Source organism: Chroicocephalus ridibundus, chromosome 4, assembly GCF_963924245.1.
Source record: "Chroicocephalus ridibundus chromosome 4, bChrRid1.1, whole genome shotgun sequence".
NCBI lineage: Eukaryota > Metazoa > Chordata > Aves > Charadriiformes > Laridae > Chroicocephalus > Chroicocephalus ridibundus.
In genome coordinates, this window is record NC_086287.1 from 92,894,561 (window position 1) to 92,915,974 (window position 21,414).

General features: G+C 49.4%; 1 protein-coding gene across 1 annotated transcript in view; it reads right to left on the reverse strand.

Annotated features, from left to right (window-relative positions):
• The window catches only part of ZCCHC14 (zinc finger CCHC-type containing 14), a 54,045-nt gene extending 50,350 nt beyond the window's left edge, over nucleotides 1–3,695 (reverse strand). The window contains exon 1 of the mRNA XM_063334788.1: nucleotides 2,411–3,695. Within this exon, the coding sequence (XP_063190858.1) occupies nucleotides 2,411–2,974 (564 nt within the window). The 5' untranslated portion in view covers nucleotides 2,975–3,695. The remainder of the gene's footprint in view (nucleotides 1–2,410) is intronic.
• Nucleotides 3,696–21,414: the final 17,719 nt, after the last annotated feature.

Sequence of the window (21,414 nt, forward strand, 5' to 3'; positions counted from 1 at the left end):
AAAAACAGATAGTCACACACGTTAGTCCCTATTCCCACACTCAGCACAAGGGAAACGCCGAAGGATAACTAGCCCTACTCACAAAGAGCTCCCTATTCGCAGGCCATTACGCATCCCCTCCATTCCAGCTTCCAAAAGTTTCTCAGGACCTCAAGTGGCGACCACTTCTCCAGCTCATTTTCTAAGGATGAGCTCAAAGAGGTTCGCGCTTGAGAATTTAGGAGCAGCATCCATACAACGTAACACACAGCGCTGACTTCAAGTACCAGCTTAGCGTAGGCTCGAGCTGTAGTAAAGCAACACGAGTGATGAGAAAGTGCTGGCTCCAGGGAAGAAATTCTCCTCCAATTCTGAAGAGGCCGAAGCAAGCGGGACTCTTGGCAGGCAGCAGCCCAGCGCAGCTCACTTTCTCTTGACATCTGCATTGGGTTTTTTTCTAGGTGATGTTACAACACAAGTATTGTCACAACATAACTTGGTAACATCACAAGATCTAAGTCCACAGTGTTGGAATTTATTCGTGCATATTTAAACGGGGCCGAATGGAGAAAGACATTGTTTTTTTTCCACTTGCTTCATCCAACTCCTGTTTTAAGCCAACTGCTTACTCTAAAAGTAGCAAGATTACCCAGCTATCAACATTGAAAACATTTAACAAATTTAAAAGAGGAAATCTGCATCTGTTCAAACAAAATACATATTCCAGAAACTGTGAATGCAAAGTCACCTTCCCCCCCCGATTCTGTACTTAGCGACCAGTATTCTTCAACACCAATTTCTTTAAAAAAAGTATATATTTTTTTGAAGAGACAACCCTTCAATAGGTTCAGAAGGAAAAAGACAACCCAATAATCAAATGACTGTCCTGTATGCCTTATTGCCGGCACAAAAAATGGTAGGATGGATTCTCCGTCCATCTTAGATTGACATAAATAGTGCCAGAGTTTTCCAGCTACATAAATCGTGCACTGTTCGTGAAGCTTTGAAAGCATACTGTAAGAAACGTTCCTGCCTGCATAATTTTATCTTTTTTTACTCATCTTATTTTGAGAAAGCTTGTATATGATTTACAGTCTTTCCTTTCAAACATAGGGTCCGTGCATCTTTTGAATAAGGGAAGTTGCAAGTAGTTAAGTATCTGAAAGGAAGCTTTTTCTGGTTTCAATCATACTCTTCTACGTTCTGTGCGAAATATTCTTTTTCCATTTATATTTTATTCACGTAGAAGTTTTAACTGAATAAAGGGGCATTCCCATACCCTGTTCTTTCTCCTTAAAAGAAAACGTCAGGAACAAGCACTGTTTAAAGACATAGGAAGGCAACATAAAGAGAAATACGAAGTTTAATAATACTCATCTAAATTTTATAAGTGGCATTCAGAGAAACACAAAATTGGAAGGAAATTTGTATTCAGGAGAAGACCAAGCATACATTTCTCTCTCAATCTGAAATTCAATGTCAACTTAATGGAATCTATACTGAGCCCTCAGAACCAGCTTTATTTAGGATACTACTCCAACATAGGGATTTTCACAGTCTTTAGACATAAACCATCTTTCCCAATAGAAGGGTAATGTAGTTATTTGCTGACTGAGTCTGTACATCCCCAAAAGCTACAGCCTGTTAACTGATGACATGCACCCACTTAGCTGGTACTTAGTTTGAACTTTCAAGCAGGTTAAATTCAGTCTAGAAGACAGTCCGACTCCCTAATTTGTGGCAGGCTAAGAGCACTTAAGCAGTCAGTAACATATCCAATTACTAACAGCACCTCTTAAAATGTTACTGTCCAGCTTAATTGCTGGCAATTGAATAAACGAACAGCAAGTTAAGAACAGTGAACCACTGACACTAGGATCAATACCCAAGAGATTCTGGGTGACAGGCAACCACAACATTTCTTTAGGTTTAGTATCAGAAACTCAAAGTGTTTGCCATCACGTCTGTCTAAACAAAACCCAAACTCACCAAGATGCCTTTGCCACTGGGCAGATACTCCCAAAGCTGATCCCCCTTTCCAACTTCTTCCAGGGAAACTTTTAAACAGGTGCTTACTCCCAAATCTAGAGATATTACACGTTTGTTTCCCCTACTAAATCACTGGTCTTCCATGCAACTGGCAGGACCGTCCCCTCAGCAGATGCACTGCCAGAGGCAATCAGTTAAGGTCTATAGTGCTGCCTGTTGATCAGCTTGTGAACCCCTTCTCACTTAAATATCATGAGCCCATAAAGACTCCCCTCTTTGACCACCCCCATCATCAACCAAGCAAGCGATCTCTGCCAGTCTCTTAGGTCGCCATTTATCACTAAAACGCCTGTACTAAAAGAAAGGTTTAAAATCAGAGCTGAAGACACAACCCCAGGCCGGTCAGCAGTGCCATTACGGTGTGCAAAAGCAGGATACCCACCTTATGGCAGCCAGGATAGGTTGCCATGGTGTTGAGGGTAGAGGTGCTGGGATTCTTGCTGGTGCTGGCCATGATGTTCTGGATCTGGGTGAGCTCTTGCCTCAGCACCTGTTTCTGGTGGAAGCTGAAAGCAGGGTGGTTGGACGCCATGGTGAAGAGCAACAGGAACTCATCCCCTGTGCGGCCCTCGTTGAGTTGTAGCCCATAGTTGTTGATGACCGAATCGATGTGGGTGAGGGTACGGAAGAGGACCCCGGCCGCCTCTCGGTGGGCAGACCCGAGCAGGGCGAGGGAGACCAAAAGTTTGCTGCGTACCACCTCGTCCGTCAGGTTGGTGAGGCTCCCCAGGTCGGCGGGGTTGTTGGCCTTGATTTCGGAGTCGCGGAGGGAGTGGTAGTCCTTGCGGGCCAGGTCCTCCAGGCAGGCGCCCAGGAAGCGCAGCTCCAGCGGGATGCAGAGGTCCAGGAGGCCGCAGAGGAACTCCACGCGCTGCGGGGAAGGCAGCTCGGAGAACCAGCGGTACACGCCGTCCCGCTGCAGCCGCGGGCACCGCTTCTCCACCATGGTGCTTCGCCTACCCCCGGCCCGGAGGGAGCACGCCCTGCTGGGGGCAGCGCCGGCGAGGCCGGGCGGCAGCGCCCCAAGGGGGGCCCGCAAGGCCGGCGCCCCGACACCCCCCGAGCGGCCCCCTCCGCGCTCGCGCCCCCCCGGCAAACCCGCCCCCCGGGGGGCGAGGGGGCAGCCCCCGGCGGCGGGCAGGGCCGGGCCGGGTCCCCCCCGAGGGTGGCCGCCGGCGGCGGCGCAGGCCCGAGGGCTGAGGCGCGGCCTGGCCGCGGGGTCCCCGCCCGGTAGGGCCCGGCGGCCCCGAGCAGGCCTCTGCGCTCCCGCGTCCTTCCTCACGGGGCGGCTCCTTCTCTCAGCCGGGCGCCGGCTGCCGCCATCCTCCGCGCAAGCCCGTCCCGCCGCGCTGGGCCCCGCCGGAGCCGCCCCGCCGCGGCCGCCGCCACAACCGCGGGAAATAATCCCTCGCTGGAAGGCAGCGAGCAGGCGGAGGGGGACCGGGACACCGCACGCGCGCGCGCACCGCCGGTCCGCGGCGGAGGGATCCCGCGGTGAGAAGTCCCAGCCAGCAGCGGAGCGGGGGGGAAGAGAGAGAGAGAGAGGAAGGAGCGATGGAGCGCCTTCACTCCCGGCCTGACCCTGCGGCAGGCCCCGCCCACCGCCCTGCTGATTGGCCGAGCCGTCTACTCGCAGATGGGCATTGGCTGCCAGCGCGCTATTACCCCCACCCCCTTCCTCCCGTACGGGAGCGAGGTCTAGGGGGGGCTGTCAATCACCAGCTTTTATCTCCCCTTTGCCCCCTCCCCCGGCGCTGATTGGTCGAAAAGACGCCTAAATAGGAGAGGGGCGGGACCCACCGCCTTTTGTCTGCGGTCGTTCGCTGCTGGCGGGTGTGGGGTTGTCCTGAGGCGCTGGGGTCGGGCCTGAGGGAGTGACCCATCTGCCCTTAGGGCAGAGCTGTGCCTTCCCCTGCAATGGGGTGGCCCCGCAGAGGTGCTGTAGTGACCTATTTGGGCCTGAGGTTCCCGTGTCACCCCCCTCAAGGCAAGGGTTGTCCCTGTGGCCTGGCCTGGGCCGGACTGGAAAGATGCCTCCAGGCACTACCCTGACTGACTTCCAAAGTCACGTTCCACCAACTTCATTCTCTCCTTTGTGGCAGGCGCGTTTGCAGTTTGTCCACTGATTCAAAGAGCGCTCCCCATGCTCTTTGCTAATTCTAGTGCAGTACATGCCTTTTCCCTCACTTTTCTGTCAAAAGCATTCTTGCGGAACCTCATGGCCTAGAAGAGGGAATGGCTACCATGCTGTCTTACCTTAGCTGTTGTTTTAGGATGGCGAAGGGCCCCAAGGATGGAGGGGAGGGGTGCCGTGCGGCGGGTGCATGATCCCGAAACCCCAGTGAAGTGTTTGGCACCAGCATTGGCCTGAGCAGTCACCGAACCAAGCCCCGCTCTGCAGCCGGAGCCGTTTTGCCTGTTGCCTTTCAGATTGTCTCTAAACACTGCGTGGGAACAAAGGAGATGCTAAAGGCCTCTTAAAATTGTACATTTTCTCCCTCCACATTCCCATTCTCAACCATGATTCTGGCTGACAGCAGTGTAGCGATGCACGTTTTGAAGCAGTTTTATCGTCTTCAGATTTGCCAACGGATGGCATCCAGCAACCAAGAGGCAGATGCATTTCTTTCTTTTATAATGTTTTTCCACGGCACCGGGCTGTTTGTCTGCTGTAGCCCAGTAGCCAGCCTGCGCACCAGCTCGATAAATGGTACGGGTGGAGATCTTTAAGTAGAGCAGGCCAGGAATAACATTTTTAAATGCAGCCCCAGGCAGGCAAAGGATGATTCCAGACTTGATTTTTATATGATTGTAATCTCCTTGGAAGATGGACCGCGTGTTTTATTTTAGCAAGTGCAATATTGCTGCAACGCAGATAAACAAAAGAGCTAGCGCTGATGTTTTTATAAGCACAATTGCATTTTGTCTTGAGTTGATCTTTATGGGATGCACACGATGCCCGAATGCGGGCTGCTTTCTGTCACATGAGTTGTGTGAACACTCCTCTTGGTACCGTATAAGAGAAAAAGGCTTATTCCTTTGGGTGATGGTTTATTGGAAATCTCATTATACACCTTGCTAAGATGAACTGCTGCACCACAAAAATTCCAAATGCTGGTAGTTTATCCTTTTTTATTTCCCTGTGGAATAGCGTAGACTATCAACTGCCTTTATTGAAGTCCTACTGAAATGCAAGGGTAAGCAGTCAAAGGACGTTTACTGGGGTTGCATAATGTCATATATTGTAAAGCAACACAACTCTGCTTCTGTCTTGAAGGCTCCTGCTCTGAGAGGGTCCTTGAAAATCCCACAGCCTCTCCGTGTCCTTTCCTTTCAATGATCCGTCATTGAGTGCAAACCATATGTGCTTCCTTTTCCTGCCGTGCCTGGTATTGTCCATCGGAGGAAGGGACGTGCGGAAAACAGAGGAAGGGCTCTCAGTCCCTTAGGAAAGGTTTGCATTGAATTGCAGCACGGACCAGGCAGTAGGCATAAGGACGCCGAGTTCTTTGGTGGCCTTTCTGCTTACATTGGTGTCTTTAGCCCAGCTAAACCCATCCTGAAAGGACTACACTGTGCTCAAAGTCAGGTATCTGATGACTACCTGGTCTGTAGCACGCTGAAGGTTTAAACTTTTCTGCGTGGGAACCAGGTCTAAGCCTGAGCCCAAATGAAAGTTTGAATGAGAATTTTGCTGCTGAAGAGTGAGTCTGTGGTTTACAGCCAGAGCAGAAATTGTTTGCCTTCAATGCCAGACAGTAAGACAAACTCTAATCTGAAGTGTTGTATATGAACCGGGAGCTTTTCTCCAATTAGAAGTGGCTTTGGGTGAAGCCTGAGGAAACCAAAAGGAGCATGACATATAATTTTGTCACAAGCCACCAAGAATTCCTGGCTAGCCAGCGGGCAAAGCAAGGAACTGCCCTCAGCAAGATAAATCAACTTTGTAAGAGCTCATGTTTGTGTTGCCCGAGGCAGCGGGTTGTGAGTGAGGGTGGGTCTGGGGTGCCCGTACAGCCATGTCCCCCGAAAGAGCATAGCTCTCTGGGCACCAAAACTGGCTCCTTGTTTCATCCCCAGATCATCCTATTTCCTGCATCTTCTCCTTGTAAATTCTCCTCATGTGTGTTTGAGACAAACAGCTGGGGAAGGTTCCTTGTCGGAGTAATCAGTAAACAATAACAGAGAGTGCAGTTATTTTCTGTTTTCATATTTTCAGCACATGCAGAAGCTGTCTCAGTCAGGCGAGAGGAGAGAGTCCATTTCTTCAACACTGGATGCCTCTACTTTAGTTCTCACCTTCCATCTTGAGATTCCGAACTCTTGTCCTTGGATTTCCTCAATCCTGTTTAACCAAGGAGCCCGACTGAAGTCATTTTCCTTTATGTCAGAGCAAATGTAGCCAAGTCCACAAAGATAATTTCTTCTTTGTGTGAATTTGACTCAATGCATCATGGAAAGTTGAAAAGCAAATAAAAATTAACTGAAAGAAATCAGTGTGAGGCGGGTAACTGAGTCCAGTGCGAAAGGAGCTATTTTGGTTTTTTATCCACAGAGTCAACAGGAGATGAGAATCTCCACCTGTTGAAATGAGAAGGGGAGCTTTGTTTAGGAGGCTGTTGGTTAACAGGCCAGTTGAGTTACCCAGATCTATCTCATGTCCAAAGCTCCCAGCCCGCAGGACTCCTCCAGAGGAACCTTTTCAGAGCTTTTGTCTATCACCTTTTAAAAGTTTTCCAGTTCCTTTAGGAGGCTGTTCAATGCTTGTCATTAAATGGGCAGAAGCTTTTGCATGTTTGGCATTTTTGGACGTCCTAAACATGGCTTAAATTTTAGCAGATTCTTCTGCCAGAAGTTCAACCTGGAAATACTAAGTCTTCTCCCAAAATGACTTGCAAAGCCACAGATGAACCTGCTGCTGTCTTGGTCTCACAGGGTATGAGCTGCGACGGGCATCCTTCCCTCACGTGGGTTCCACCCAAAGCCAGCTTTCCCCCATTTTGGAACTGAATGCTGTGCCAGGACGATATGCTGAGAGAAAGCGTACTTCTGTATATCGATGTACGTAAAACTTGACCGGCTCTGTGTTGTTTCGAGCGGGAGCTCTGTGTGCTTTCCCCTTGGAGCTGCTGGCTCCTTTGTGGTACTCAGCACTGCCTCCTTGCATGTCCTCTGCTCGATCCCACCTCCCACAAAGTTTCCACTGCTCATTATCCCTCACCTCTCCACACATGCCCTTCCTGGCTGCCCTTTTCCAAAACCTTGCTCCCCGTTGCCATATAAAACCGCCCATTCTGACCTGGCCGACATCCACCTCTCCCATTCCTCTTCCCCTCAGTGAAGGCTTTTGATCCTGCAGCTCCACCCCAAACTCTCCTTTTCTGCTGGGACGCCGTGAGTGACAGGAGCAATAGCGTTGCGTGCCGCCTGCGCCGTTATTCGGAAGGGAAAGATAAATATTGTTATTGCATGTTCACTCAACTACTTCTGTGCGCACACGGGTTATTTCCTGTAAGGTTCCTCGCAGATGCTGGAGTTGGAGCTCTTGGTTTTGAAAAAACAAACAAACCCCAGCTTTGAAGCACATAGAAAAATATCACGTGGGCTTTGGGAAAAGGGAGGAAAAAAAAAAAATTAAAAAAAAAGAGGCCAGATGCCGGGCCTGCAGCATCCCTTGCAGTATGCCTTTCAAGTAATAAGCCGCATTGGGCAGGGGTGGTGGCAGGTGTCCTTGCTGTGACAGCAGCAAAAGCAGGATGGATTAAAGGCTGGCAGTGATGTGACGGGGATGTGTGTGTGTGTGTGTGTGTGCACGCGTGTGTGTGCGAGTGTCACTGCCCTCTGCCGATAGACTCCGGCAGGCACAGATCTATCTTTAAATAGGGATTTTTCAGAGGTTGTGGGGTTTTTTTTCCAGCTGAAGGCATAAGGGACAGACTCGCCTCTCCCTGAGTAAAGGTCCCCCACTTCGATCACCACCCTGTCTCGTCTGTCACCTTTCAAAATTCAAAGCGCGAGTCAGCCCTGAACTTCCCTCGCCCCGCGTCCCCTGTGTCCCTTCCCTTGTGGGATCGCCCTGGCACGTCCCTTCTTGGCCCCAGAAGCCAGGCAGACCTTCTGGCTTTGTGTGGTTCCCATGGGGCTTGTGTCAGCGTGAAAATCCACAGTCCCTGGCTGTCAAAAACGCTTCCCCCAGCTCCTTTCCCTTACTCCTTGCATCCGTCTCAGAAACCGCTGCAAGAGAAATATTCTTGGTTTTCCCTGTCTCTCACTGCCTGTGCTTTGGCCTGTCCCCCCCTTTCCTGCTCTGCATGGCTGGAGGGATGGGGATGTCTCAGCCTTCGCTGAAGGTACAACCTCCTCGTCCCCACCGTCCCCGTCACGGGGCAGCTATTTCCTTTCGATTCCTGCTCTGAGTTCTTCCTTACTTTAATCTCACCCCAGGAAAGTCACGTTTTGGGTGACTCTTTACAAAACAAGGGTGTGTTGCAATCCTTTTCCTTTTACTTGAGCTAGCACAGCTGCTCGCCACGCTGGGGTCCAGGTTGCCAGAGCCAACGTTTGCCCCATGCAGCTCCGGCAGCCCGGGAGGGATGTGCAGCCACCCAGGATGGAGCCGTCCTCTCCCATCCACAGGCCGATTCCAACTCTCATCCATTACACAACGTTCACTTTACTCTTGGCTACAGCCAAATCACTTTACAGCTGCGAAGGAAAGTCTGGAAGTATTTACTTGACTATTCCAGTGACATTCCTTGGGGTGTTTTCACATCATATCCCTCCTCTCTCTGCCTTTGGTCGGTATTCCACTAACCAGCTAGATCCCTTTAAAATGCTCAAGGAGAAGGCACGAGGAAGAAAAGGAGCGCGCACAAGCATTTACCGAATATGAGTCTAAAGTTCAGTGTTTCTTTGCAACATTTGAAATTCATGGTACACTTGGTGTCAGAAATACCAGCTCGGGCAAGGGAGAGAATGCCATCTGCCCACCTGCTGGCCCCACGCTTCAGACCCTTCTGTGCAAACATCTAATATTTACGTGTTGCGACGCGCACTGGAATTGCACGCTGGGGATGATTTCCTGAAGAAACCCACAAATAACTTCTGAATGACGACCAAAATGAGAAAATTGGGATTGGTTCACGGGCAATTCATGAATAGAAAAAGAGATGAAATTAGCTGAATGAACTGTTCATTATGCATTATTCAGCCAGCTGTACTAATTAGTGCCTTAAGGACTGTTCCTGTTCCCACTGCAGCCAACTCCAGAACTCCTTTTGATTTCAGTGGGAGCAGGACAGAGCCCTCAGAGAATGGGCCTGGTGCCTGCTTCCTCTGCAATGCTTCTTTTTTTTCTTCTACTATTGCTTATTGATTCCAACTTTTTGTGTTTTCTATTAAAAGGACTACTTCTAAAGTGTCCTACGTGATGATCAATTAATCGCAGGAAAAGAAACGCACCGTCAGTCTCAGAGTGTGTGTCTTATGCCCGATGTGTTCTCTGAAGGGGAAGGTTTTTCATATATCTTCTTTTGCATTGCTTTTATCCAGACTAGGTGGTACCGAGGAGCACAGAAGCTTGAAAACCCTTTGGAAAACACGAATCGATCCAGAAATGTCACTAGGGCAGAAGGTGCAAGAATTAAATGTTTGCACTCTGAGCCCAGAACTTGCAGCTGGGCATTTAATTTTTTTTTTCTTCTGTCTAAGGATAATGTTTATGATGTTTCTTTCCCACCAAAAGGTTCCTACAGCACAGTTTTGCTCTGAATGTGGCAATGTTAGAAAAAGACATCAGTTCAAACTGGTGCGTGTGCCTTTGTCAGACTCGCCTCAATAGCAGACTGCTTTGTCCTGCTTTCAGGTTTATAACATGCGATATTCTCTGCATCGGTCTCTCCATCAGACCACTTGGGCTAGTGACCAGAATAACAGGCTTTATGTCTTGCTTTTCTTACCATGGGCAAGCCAACACCATCAGGAGAAGCAAAACCTGATTCTGGTGTTGCTCGTGGCAGACTGCAATGTCATTCTGCTTCCTATTTTATTCTGGGTTGCAAAATTTGGAGAGGCACAACTGCAGACCGTCATCCACATAATCTTTCCTGCTGGTGTTGAGGCCAGGGAGGACCCAGGCTGACATTGAGATCCCAGGTTGAACTGGAAGGGATCACATTCACATGAATTACCCCAGTCTCACTGCAGAGCCCTTCTGTCCCCCCAGCCCAAGGCAGCGGTGTCTTCACTGGGGACTGTGCAGGGGATTGCTGGCCATGTAGCAGCTTCCCATTTACATGGAGACACACGCAAGTTTTGCCTTGATTTTTCCCAAGTCCATCCGTGTCGTAACAGACATCTTTTTTCTCCCAGTTCTTTTGACCCCTCGGTGAGCAGCAGCATTGCAACTCCCTGGTGCTGCTGGTGGGCTTCTGCCCCAGCCTGACCCACACCAAGGTGGAGCTGCTTGTGGGTTTCCTTCCCTGCCGTTCGGTAAAATTGCCTGCTGGGGAGAGAGCAGAGGATGTCCCACCAGCACAGCCTGGAGGAATCTCCACAGCCTCACTCCTTGGGCTTCTCTCCACAGACTGCCTAAAATGGATATAAAGGAGCCTTAGATGGAATTTATTTTCTTCCTAAGACCATCCTTAAAATAACAAACACCAGAAAACTGGTGACATGCGGTACATCTGTTAGAATAACATGGACCTTCTGTCTGTAATAGAGGAAACTCCAAATAACGCTTTGATTTGTGTTTCCTTTCTTCTCCTTCCTCATCTCCTCCTCCTCACTGCTGTATACAAATCTGTTCTGCAAGCTCAAAACCACCAGTTCTCTCTCTCGTGACAAGCTTGTTTTTATCCCATGTGATAGTTATTTAATTTCCTCTTTGCTTCTAACACAGCTAATATTTATCTTTCCTTCTGGGATTGCGTCTTTGTTTATACGCTAATGTCAAGGGGTAAGGGCAGCGCTTCTTTCGATCCAGCAGACCAAATTCCTGCCCTCTGACTGCGTCTCATGGAATAGCATCTTCCCTTGCAGGCGGTCCCGCAGCAGCCAACGGTCCCAGTTCGGAACAGCAATTAGGATTAAAATACGTGTTTAAAGTTAGCACACGTAGAAGTCCTTTTCTAAATCGGGACGCTGTCTAAAGCAGAGCCAGTGGAGTCACTGGTACGGCAGGCAAGGTTCAATATGCAGAAGGCTATTAAAATCTGGCCCGGCGTTAGCTGCTTAATTGCTTCCCCAGAAACAGCGAGGCTGTGAAAACAATGGCTAATGGCCATTTCTCCGTCTTTTTTTAAGACGACCGTTTAAACACAGAGTTTAAACATATGTAAAACGAAGATTGCAAGGCACCGCTTCCAACAATTCGACTGAAATCAATACGACCCTTAGCAAAGGCAGGATCTTACCAGGAGGTGTGTTTGGTCGCTTTTCCTTTGTTCAAAGCTACGCTCTAAACCGAGATAGGAACCATCTTTTCCTCATTAAATTTGTTTCCCTTCAGCACTGATCCTTTCACTTCATTACCACATGCAATTTTTTAAAGCCCTCATAGCTAATATCACAACTATAGATCGAGGGTTTATTTATAGCCCTAAACTCCGCAGAGAGCTGTGTGTCTTGTTGCTGTGGAAACTGGGATTCTAAAAGTAAAAGGATTTTAAAGGGATTTTAGAAGAGACCTGCTGAATTTGAGTACTAGCTTTCGCTTCCAGAGGTCTGTGTTCAACTGTGCCTTAAACTTGCCAGTGAAATACAGCCGACGGTCTCAGCTGGCCCTCAGGGCACACTGGTCCTCTACTCTTTTTTATGCTCTGGCACTTTGCCGCCTGGTTTTTGCTCTGTTGTGAGACAAAAGACGCGCAGGTAGCTACGGGGAGGCGTTAAACTCTTGGTGTCGGCAATGGCACATTTACCAGGCTCGGGGCAGTTTGCTTTTTTCTCTTTCTTTCATTGTTTTTTGGCCACTTTTTGCCAAGGGAAATACCACCTTACGCAGCTAAGTTTGCACACCTCCTGCATGCTGCAGCAAATTCAGAGCTTTGAGGCTGGCATGGGTCAGTGTTTCCTGCAAATTAGGTTTTATTGTATTAAACAGTTATTTAAATGATTTTATTTATCTCTGGGTATAGTGTGTAAAGGACAAGAGCATGATTCATGGGCTGGGTCCTACTTAACGCTCAGCATCCTCTCTTGGCAGGTCAGCAACGGGCAGACTCGCACTTGGCAGAAGTGCCCTGCTTTACCTGGGGCAGGGATCTCGCCGAGCCACCCAAGGAAAAGCCAGTCCTTCCCCATGGTCCATCTAGGGATCCTCAGACCCAAGCCAAGCTCCTGCATGAGATGCCAAAAGCCAGTAGCGTGACACCCCCTCCGCCTGGCCGTGTTCTGCGCGAGGCTGCCCGGTCATCGCAGGAACGCTGGGCTCGCCACCGCCCAGGCTTTTTCCGTGCCTCTAAATGTCAGGTGTCCCCCACCACCCGGGGGACAAATCTTTGGAGAGCTCTGCCAAAGGGCTGCATGTAGAACTTCTCTGGCTACGGGCGTCACTTTCTAGCAAGAGCTAAGCTTTAAAAAAACCTTATAATTCAAGCAGCAATTCTGTTTACAAACCAGCTCCAGAGCCCAGTCTAACCCGGGCAGAGATTTGAGATGCTTCCAGGCTGCTGAGCTTGGAAAAATATCCTGGAAAATGCCACCTTGTCGATATGGGCGAGGGAGAGGAGGGGGAAAGGGAAGGACGGGCAATGTAACATGACTAGCCCAGTAGCATGTGTCTTAAATTCGCGAACAAGGCACAAATGTCAGAGCTGATTAGCTATTGCCTTGCATTTCCATAAGTAAAGCAGCAATCCCGGTGCGCGCCAGCTTCCAGGGCTCGGGGGGCAATCACCAGGCAGCTTCTCCTTCCCCTCAGCAGCCTTGACATTTGTTCAGCACATTCTCCGGGTCCGTGCTGGCACGGGGTGTATCGTGCCTGGCTAGAAGTTATTACCGTGATGTTAGATTAAAAATAGAAATAGAGGAGCCAAGACTCGCAAGCTGGTGAAATGGTAATTCAGTGACTTATCTTTTCCATTAGAGGGTGCCAGGAACCTACTGTTGCTGCAGACCCCAGAAATCATGGAAAACGTGACTTTGTCCTGTACATTGTGGGACCAGGCAAATCCGTGCCCGTTTTGGGCACCCAATCCTCGTACTGCCCAACCAGGCCAACTAAAGTAACTTGACTGCCGTGCCAAAATGCGGCTGGGGAAGAGTTGACGTGGCAGCTGTAAATCAGAAGCACATCAGCAGGTGACAGCCAGCAGCAAACTCAAGGAGAGGAAGCCCTCCTCGCACTGCTGTGTGTGAAGAGGAGCATCAGCTGGGGATGGGAGAGGTCTCCACTGGGCTTTGTGTGGCACTGATGAGACTTGGGTGCAGTCCAGCGTTCCCCGGTTTAGGTTGTCCCTCTATAGGAGATGATAGTGACAACAGGACGGGCGTGCAAAGAGCTGTCTTTGCCTGGAAAGTGGGGTTGTTAGGCCCAAAATACAGTTGCATGGGGTTGTGGCATCCTTTTGGATGCCTGTAAGAAAAAGGGGTGACTGACGCTTGTCAGGAATGGCCCCTGTGTCTTCAGTCCCTTCTCAGAAAAGGAAAACCTTCCTGCAGCGCTTCCCAGCCCTTTCACTGTGAAATGTCAGGGGTCTCTCCTGGATCTCGTCTGCACGGTGGGTGTTTTACGGGGCAGAGGTGTGTTTTGAAGAAGTCAATGTGGAGAGCATGGGCTGTCCAGGCTGTCAAGGAATTCTGGGCACTGTTTGAACGTAAATAGGAAATCCTCATTAAAAAAATGGTATTAACGACAAGAAGCAAAAAAACCCCAGGTGATATGTCTAGTGGGTGATGCTCTGTGAAAAATTGTGTGTTTATCACATGTCGTGCTCTGGGTCTAGCGATGAGGACAAACAGTAAAGGATGGGGTCCCCATCCTCTAGTCTGAGTCTGCCAAAAATCACCTAATTTCAGCTACAGCACGAACCACCCAATTGTCAGTTGGGTCAGGCTCAGGTCTGTGCTGTATATAGCAGACACCCAGCAGTATTTTAACCCTTCCTTGGTTAGAGGGATGTGCATGCACAGCTTTCCAGCTCTCAAAATGCACTGCGTTTGACCACCGAAACAACCAACGGGACTTTGGTCTCCACTTCTTGACACAGATGTTGCTAAATTATTAGCAACAATCATCTACAGGGTTAAAAAATGACAATCCAAAGAAATTAGGAGATCAGTCTTAATAGCATGAGATTAAAAAAAAAAAAAAAGAAAGAGGAATTTTTAAAATGGGAAAGCAACCCAGTCCTCCCAATTTAGGCTTTTGAAAAGAAATGCAGATGGCGGGAGAGAACACGGGCAGAATGGGATGAACACCTCCTCTTTGGTTTTGAACCTTTGGAAAAACAATTCGAAGATCTATAGTTCCGTGGAAGAAGGGTTAGTGAAACTGTTCAGATCAGTTGGTCACTCCCAGCAGTGTGGAGACCCCGGCTCCTCTGCCTGCCCCAAGGTGACCGATGGAAAGAGCTGAGGTGGCCACGCATGGGGCACCGGTTCCTCTCTACGGTGCAGCTGCAGGGGGGACACGCTGCTGCTAACACATGGGGAAAGCAAGATGAAGCCTTGGACTAGGAGATATCTTTGTCCTTGACCTGCGTCTGCAGTGATTCATGGGGCAGTGATGGGCAGATCTGTGCTTGTGCCTCGCTTTCCCCACCTGCCTGTCCAGCACAGTGCTCTTCTGGGGCATGGGGCTCTCTGGTGGGCAAGATAACTGGGGGATATGAAGATTTTGGGTGTTGGTGGCTGGGAAGTGATAGGAAAGAGCAGTGATGGGAATGAAAGGCGAGTGTGTCTAGATCCCAAAGCCCAGCGCTGCTTGGCTCTGCCTCCCACGCTGACAGCTTTTCCTGTGGACTTCAGCCAAGATGGCTCAGGGTTTGGAGCCGTCTGCTCCTGTCCCAGCCACAGTGGGTGATTCAGAGCAGATGGGATGAAGGGCTGACCCTGAACCCCACCAGCAAGCCTGAGCTGTGCTGTCCTGCCCGGGATTTCAGCGTAAAGCAGGAGCATCAGTGTCTTGACCAGGTGGTTGAGGACAATGTCAGCAGCCAGCACACAGCCTGGTTTTTCCCCCAGATCTGGGAGGAAGCTGGTCCTTCTAGACCCGAAAGTTAGCACCGTGTGCCAGCAATTATTTCTAGCTGACAGATGAAAAAACAGGGGTGGTAAAGAGCAAGTGACTTGTCTGAGACAGCAGTTTTGCAATAAAACCGTGCTTGGTCAAGTGCTGGTGTTGGCTGAGGCCATCTTTTTGGTTGCAGTGGTTTCCCTCGTGTCACAAGGATGGAAACTGCGGTTCACACGCAGTCCATGCAGAGCTCAGGTGGACCTCCGTGGGCAGCTCGTCTCCGGCTTCTCCCTTGCTGCCGTGGCCAAGAGGCAAGAAGAAACCCCGCACCCAAGTCTCCAGTCCCTCTCATACTTCTGAAGCACTCTGATTTCATGGGACGGGAATAGCAAATTGCCGGGCTGCAGTCACATCCCCATGGAAAGAGCCACTGAAAGATGGTGTCATCTTACATTGCTGCAGTGTCTTTCTTCCCAAAATGATCCCGAAGCATTTTGTGGAGTAAATATAAACCAGAGGTATTTGGGGAGGAGCGTGGCTCAGAGCGGCGCAGCTCAACAGTTTCGGATAGGAAGGGAAAATACTCGCTACATGGGAGGGAGCGCAGGCCGGCAGAGTGTACAGTACAGCAATTGGCAAATCTGGGTCGTGGCCAAGAAAATAAACATAGGAAATACTTGAGCCTGATGAAAACCACGGGCAGGCTGCTCTTGTTTAAAGAGGTCTTTTTGGGACACCAGAACAGCCGCCTGTTGCAGACAGAGCGAGATCCCAGCCCTGTTCAAACCTACGACGAAACCTCTATTGACTACAGCTGGGCCAGGATTTCAGTTCAGATGGTTCTGGTTTTGGCCAGGATGTGATTTCCCCATTTTGGGACATGCCCCTCTGCCCCCCTCTGCCCAGCAGGGACAGCAGGCTGTTGCAATTTTGGCGGTTCGTACACAGATTTAGGGACGGATCCTGTGCGGGGCTGAGCGCTGCCAGCATGTCAGTAGGAGCGAAGGATGCTCTGCGGCACTCCAGAGCGTTGTGCGAGCGCGTAGGATCAATACATTCAGAGCTGAAGACCAAAACTGAGTGCTCAGCAGCTCTGGTAATCAGTTGGGTGCCTGCATGTGGCTTGAAAGCCAGTTTCTCCCAAATTTTCACTTTCAACAAAGAACTTGGAGGCTTTTCGCTCCAGAGTTTGACTTGGGCCCCTTCCTTTAAAAATTCAGACCCCCGTATATTCTTCGTTTTCCCAACGAAGACGGCCGGCCCTGGGGCATTCAAGATAAGTGAGAAGTTGAAGCAGGTATTCACTTGGCACTGACTTTCAGTCTTCTCCGGAATTAACCATCCAAAATTCACAGGCTCTTGAAAATCCTGGTGGCTTTAATCACGAAGGGAGTTTGGAGGGAAGTAACACTGGTAAATACGAGCAGAGGGTAAAGGAGGAGCTTGCGGTGGTTGTGAGAAGAAGAGCATTTCTAGGAGGTGGAAGCCCAAGGAAGATTGTATTCCTGGCTGAAAATGAAACTGGATTAAGAAGGGAATGAGATGGAGGACAGGGAAAGTAGCGTTCAGCTCCGCTCCTTCCAGGGAGCTCAGTTCATCCCATCGTGTCTGGGATGAGCGGTGGAGTTTCAGTCCAAATCCAAATTTTCCCCCACTTCAGAAGAGTTGGGATTGATCAGCACCGTGCGCTCAGTTTCGGCGGGACCAAGGTGTGCATTTCAGCACAGTGAAAATTCAAATACCCTTTTCTTCTTCATCCCTGCTGCCTCCCGTGCTTTGTGCCTGGGGTGTCTCTTGACAGTGACAGCTGAGTTAATCTGGTGGTTTAGAATTCTCGTGGCTTGATTTCGAAATGTCTCGCTGTTCTAGGGCGATGTTCCTTTATCCCTCGTCCTTTCTTTTCCCGCTGGATTATCCCATGTTAATAGGTTCCATGTAATACAGTCTGTTGTTAACTACTCCTGAATCCTGCTTGCTGATTCCTTAAGCAGATCTTGAAACCCCGTGAATCTGGCTTTGAGTTTTGTGGAGGTTTGTTTTGTGCTTTTTTTAATTTATTTTTTTTTAAACACAGCGTATGAAATGTGTAGGATAGCTTTTTACTCCGTCTTTTGGGAAGCAAAGGAGTTCCATGCGTTTAGACAGTCTAGATACACTATTCCAGACTGCAGAGTGCATCTGCATAAATCCCCTGCAAAACAGGCCGTAAGAAAGAAACCTTGTTTGAAAAACTACATCCAATATGGAATAAATGCCTCCATAGCTGTTCTTCTGCCCAGAAAAAGAGATCCTTGAACGCTCTTGCATGACAATATTTCATAAGAAAAGTATGAGTAATGTCAACTTTTTTACATTGCTGTGTCTTCTTGCTTCTATGAAAGACATTTCTTCTTTGTCATGAATTATAAATTCAAATTATAAATTGCTACAGTCCAAACAATTCTGGGAACTGCTGCCACTGGCTTTCTGAACGCAGGAAAATACGCTGTCCTTACTATTTGCAATACTCAAAGCGTTTCCAAACATTCATTATTCACGTAGAAATTGGTACATCAGCATCTCCATTAAACTGAAAACATAATCCCCTCTTTCTAATCAGGTGCCAAACTACTTCTTGACTTGGTTGATGCCTGAGCGTCCACGGTTCCAAGCTTAATGTTTGGCTTTGCCGAGGCTGGCGAGATGCAGGCGATCCTGTGGAGAGGAAAACCCTGCCTAAAAATCCTATGGTTTTAGGCATAACTAAAGGAGCAACAGGAGCGGCTGCACCGATGCACGATGCGCTGCAGAGCACCGATAATCTTCTGTCCCCTTGAAAACTGGGAAAGGGACTTATTCCTTCCATCAAAAGCAAATCCTGACCCCGGGGTTCAGAAGCGGCACTTTTTCCAAAGGGGCAGACCGGAGGAGCGAGCGTTTTTGTCTGACGGTGAGTGTGTGGCAGCGGTGGTACTGCCTGTCTGTGTGACCTCCGCCAAAACGTGCCGTTGGTCCCCGCCTCAGTTTCCCCATTGGCAAAATCAGATATTGGTATTCAGTCCATTGGGAGCTTGAGGAAAAAAAAAAAAAAAAAAAAAGCAAGCCATTTTGGCCCGCATTCGCAACCCTCAGCTCTAGAAGTCCCGGAGTTCTTATGAGAGCTTTGCAAATTAAAAAAGGACGACTTTTCTGTGGCTGGGAAAAAAACCAAGCACTTTCCAGAAAACATCCCAAGTGCCCCCAAAACGACAACAACAACAACAACAAAACCTCCGAGTTGTTTATTTTTTCAAATCTCACGCAGGTTGAAGCTTGTCTCAAGACTGAGGTGGGACAGAGGGAGCAACGAGCCCCGTGTCAGCTCCTCTGGCCCTTTCCGCCAGCAGCCTTTGCCCATGGCGGTGATGAAGATGGAAACCAGCACGCCAAGTCGTTTTCCGAAGCAGGTTTCTCCTCTTCACATTATGTCAGCCGCATTTCCTGACAAAACCAGCAGGAACACGCGGGTGACAGATGTCCCTTAATTATCGGCAGCGTTCCCACTCCTTGGTCTCAGACATAAAATTCAGAGGCTTGAAATGAAGGCCGTGTTTCGTTTAGGTTAAGACCGGCCACCTCAGTTTTAGTTACAAGCACCTTTCAGCTATGGAAAATTAGTCGCCTTGGGTTTTCTGGCATGCCAAGGGGTATGCCAGCCCTCCCCGAGAGCGGCGGGCAGACTAGCTGGGTGGAAAAAAGGGGGAGATGTGGGTGGCTGGGGAAGCCATGTCCCTTCAAATAAATTATATTATTGTATTGCCGGCTCCAGAGGTTGCCACCTGCAATGAGAAGGGCAAAGCAGGGCCGCTCCGCACGGCAGGCTGTGAGAAGGATCTGGGCTTTATCATGAACAAACTTCTCGACACACTTATTTTTTGTGGGGCATCCAGTAAAATAAAAGGGGAAATGAGACCTCTTTGGGGGGGGGGAAATCACATCGTTTTCCCTTGACTTTATTTTTCGGCTGCCAACATCACAGTGGGCAAAAGCTACCTCCGTCCTTCAGCAAAGAGGGATGGAGGGAGGGAAGGAGGACGAGATGCACCACCTGCGGAGCCATGAACTGCTCCTTTTCTCATGGTATGGTATTTGCTTCATGGGCCTTTACATGGGAGAGCAGGTTGATCTTACAGAAAACACTTGCTGGGAGCGTTCCACAGCACATGGGAACTCAAATCTGGTCATCATCCACATTTAGCCAATTTATCCAAAGCAGCAGCAACACGGTTTTTCCCCCAGCCTGAATGCCAAAGAACCCCTATCACCTGCCCTTCCTTACTGCAAAATACCTCTTGCACACCTCTGCCCCTTCTGCATCGGTCTCGGCTCGTTTGGCCCTTCCAGCTGATTGCAGCCCTATTCCTTCGCTCCGGAAAGTGCATCGGAGGAGGTCTCTGCCTGCCTGCCGTTCCCGCAGCCCCCAGCTCCCTCCTTCAGGCTGCCTGGTGGGTGCTGGGGAGGATATAGGCCTGGGGGAAAAGATCCACCTGGCCACAAGGAAGAAGGCATCCTAACACGTTTCATGCTCCCAGCGTTGCAAGTCTTCCCTCCCATGTGCTCGGTTGATCAGGATCAGCTTCTTTGCTGCTGTTTTTGTGCCTCTTGATTTCCACACGGAAACTGGCTCTATTTTTACCCAGCTAAAGCTGATTAGATTTGCAGTAATTGGCAGGATAAACAGACACATACTGTATGCAGCAGGTTAATGCGATACATTCAGTGACCAGTAAATGCACTTAGCCCATGCCCAGCACAAAGAAGACACTCAAGGTAATTTATTGTACACATGCCTGTAACATGCCCATTAGCCAGCCCTGCCCTTCCTCTCGCTGCAGACCCATTTCCCCTCTGAGACAATGAGCGTTATTGCAGAACGTGAAACATTTCATCGTTTTCTCCTAAGCTCTTTGCGAACCGGTATTAAACCCAAGGACACGCAGGAGTTTCTGGTTAACCCAGGTCGTGACTTTTGTTGACCCGTGAGAGATTATTAGCACTGAAGCAGTCACGTATTAAAAAAAGAAAAATGCTACTTACGACTCGAAGGCCGACCTCCTTCAAGTAATGTAATTTCCAACCATTTCAATCACTTTCCTAAGCTACAATCTACCGGAAGATTAGCAGTAGTCCTGCTTGCTGCAATATCATTCTATTCTTTAATTGGTTTTGGGGGTAATTTAGCTAGAGACCGAGCAGATAAGAGAAAACTTGGGAACAACATCAGGTGATTGTATACGCCTGGAATTCAATTAACTGGGGGAGGAAATGAGCGGGAAGCGAAAATGAAAATCATTCTAGTTTCCAAACCCGCATATTTCAATCTAATGTCGTTAGGACCTCGGCAGTACCCTGGCGGTTGGTCTTCGCGAGGTGGCAGCTGTGCCACCCGCTCAAGGCCAGGAGAGACAGGCAAGGCGAGCAAGCCTCAAAAAAGTTATGAGCCAGGGTAGGAGGTGCCCTCTTTATTTAAAAACCCCCGTATCAAGTCTGATCCCGTCCCAGATGGGCTTCCCCATCCCTCCGGCTGCTGTGGTTGCTTTGATCCCCAGCATTTAGCTCCTCTCCATACGCTGGTGCCACAGGGAGGACATTCGGACACCTCGGTCCTTACCTCGCCCAGGCATGAGCCCAGAGCTGCTCACCGGCGATGCCGCTGGACCCCCGCTCACTCCACGCTCGCTCGCCGTTTGCAACTCTACTTTGAGCCCTCTCGGTTGTAATCTATTTAATTAAGTTTTAATCTATTTCATGCAGGCCCTGTTGATTTTGTATCGTTTCCCCATCAATCCGTCGCACGGGCCCAAGCCAAGGGCTGTGCGGAAAGCTAAGGCTATCGCTCGGGTGCGATTATCTCTACCTAACACCCTCGTAGCCCCATCGGTGAAAGAGGGTGAGCTCACCACTGCCTGTTTCCCTCAGACTCCTGTTTGCCACTCAATACATCACCCTCTTTCAATTCTCCATCTATCAAGTTCAGCGTTAATGGTTCCAATAATTGCCCAGGATCCCTCGCAGGCTTAAAGGCTTAAAATCGGCAGCGTCTTGTTCACCCCTTCAAGCGTGGGCACGGCGCTGGCTTTTTCCCAGTCCTCTAGTACTTCCAATGACTGTTCCAAGACCTATTGAAAAACCCCATTAACTATCCCGACAGCTCCTTGGCCACCTCCTTTACAACTCTCGCAAGTTAT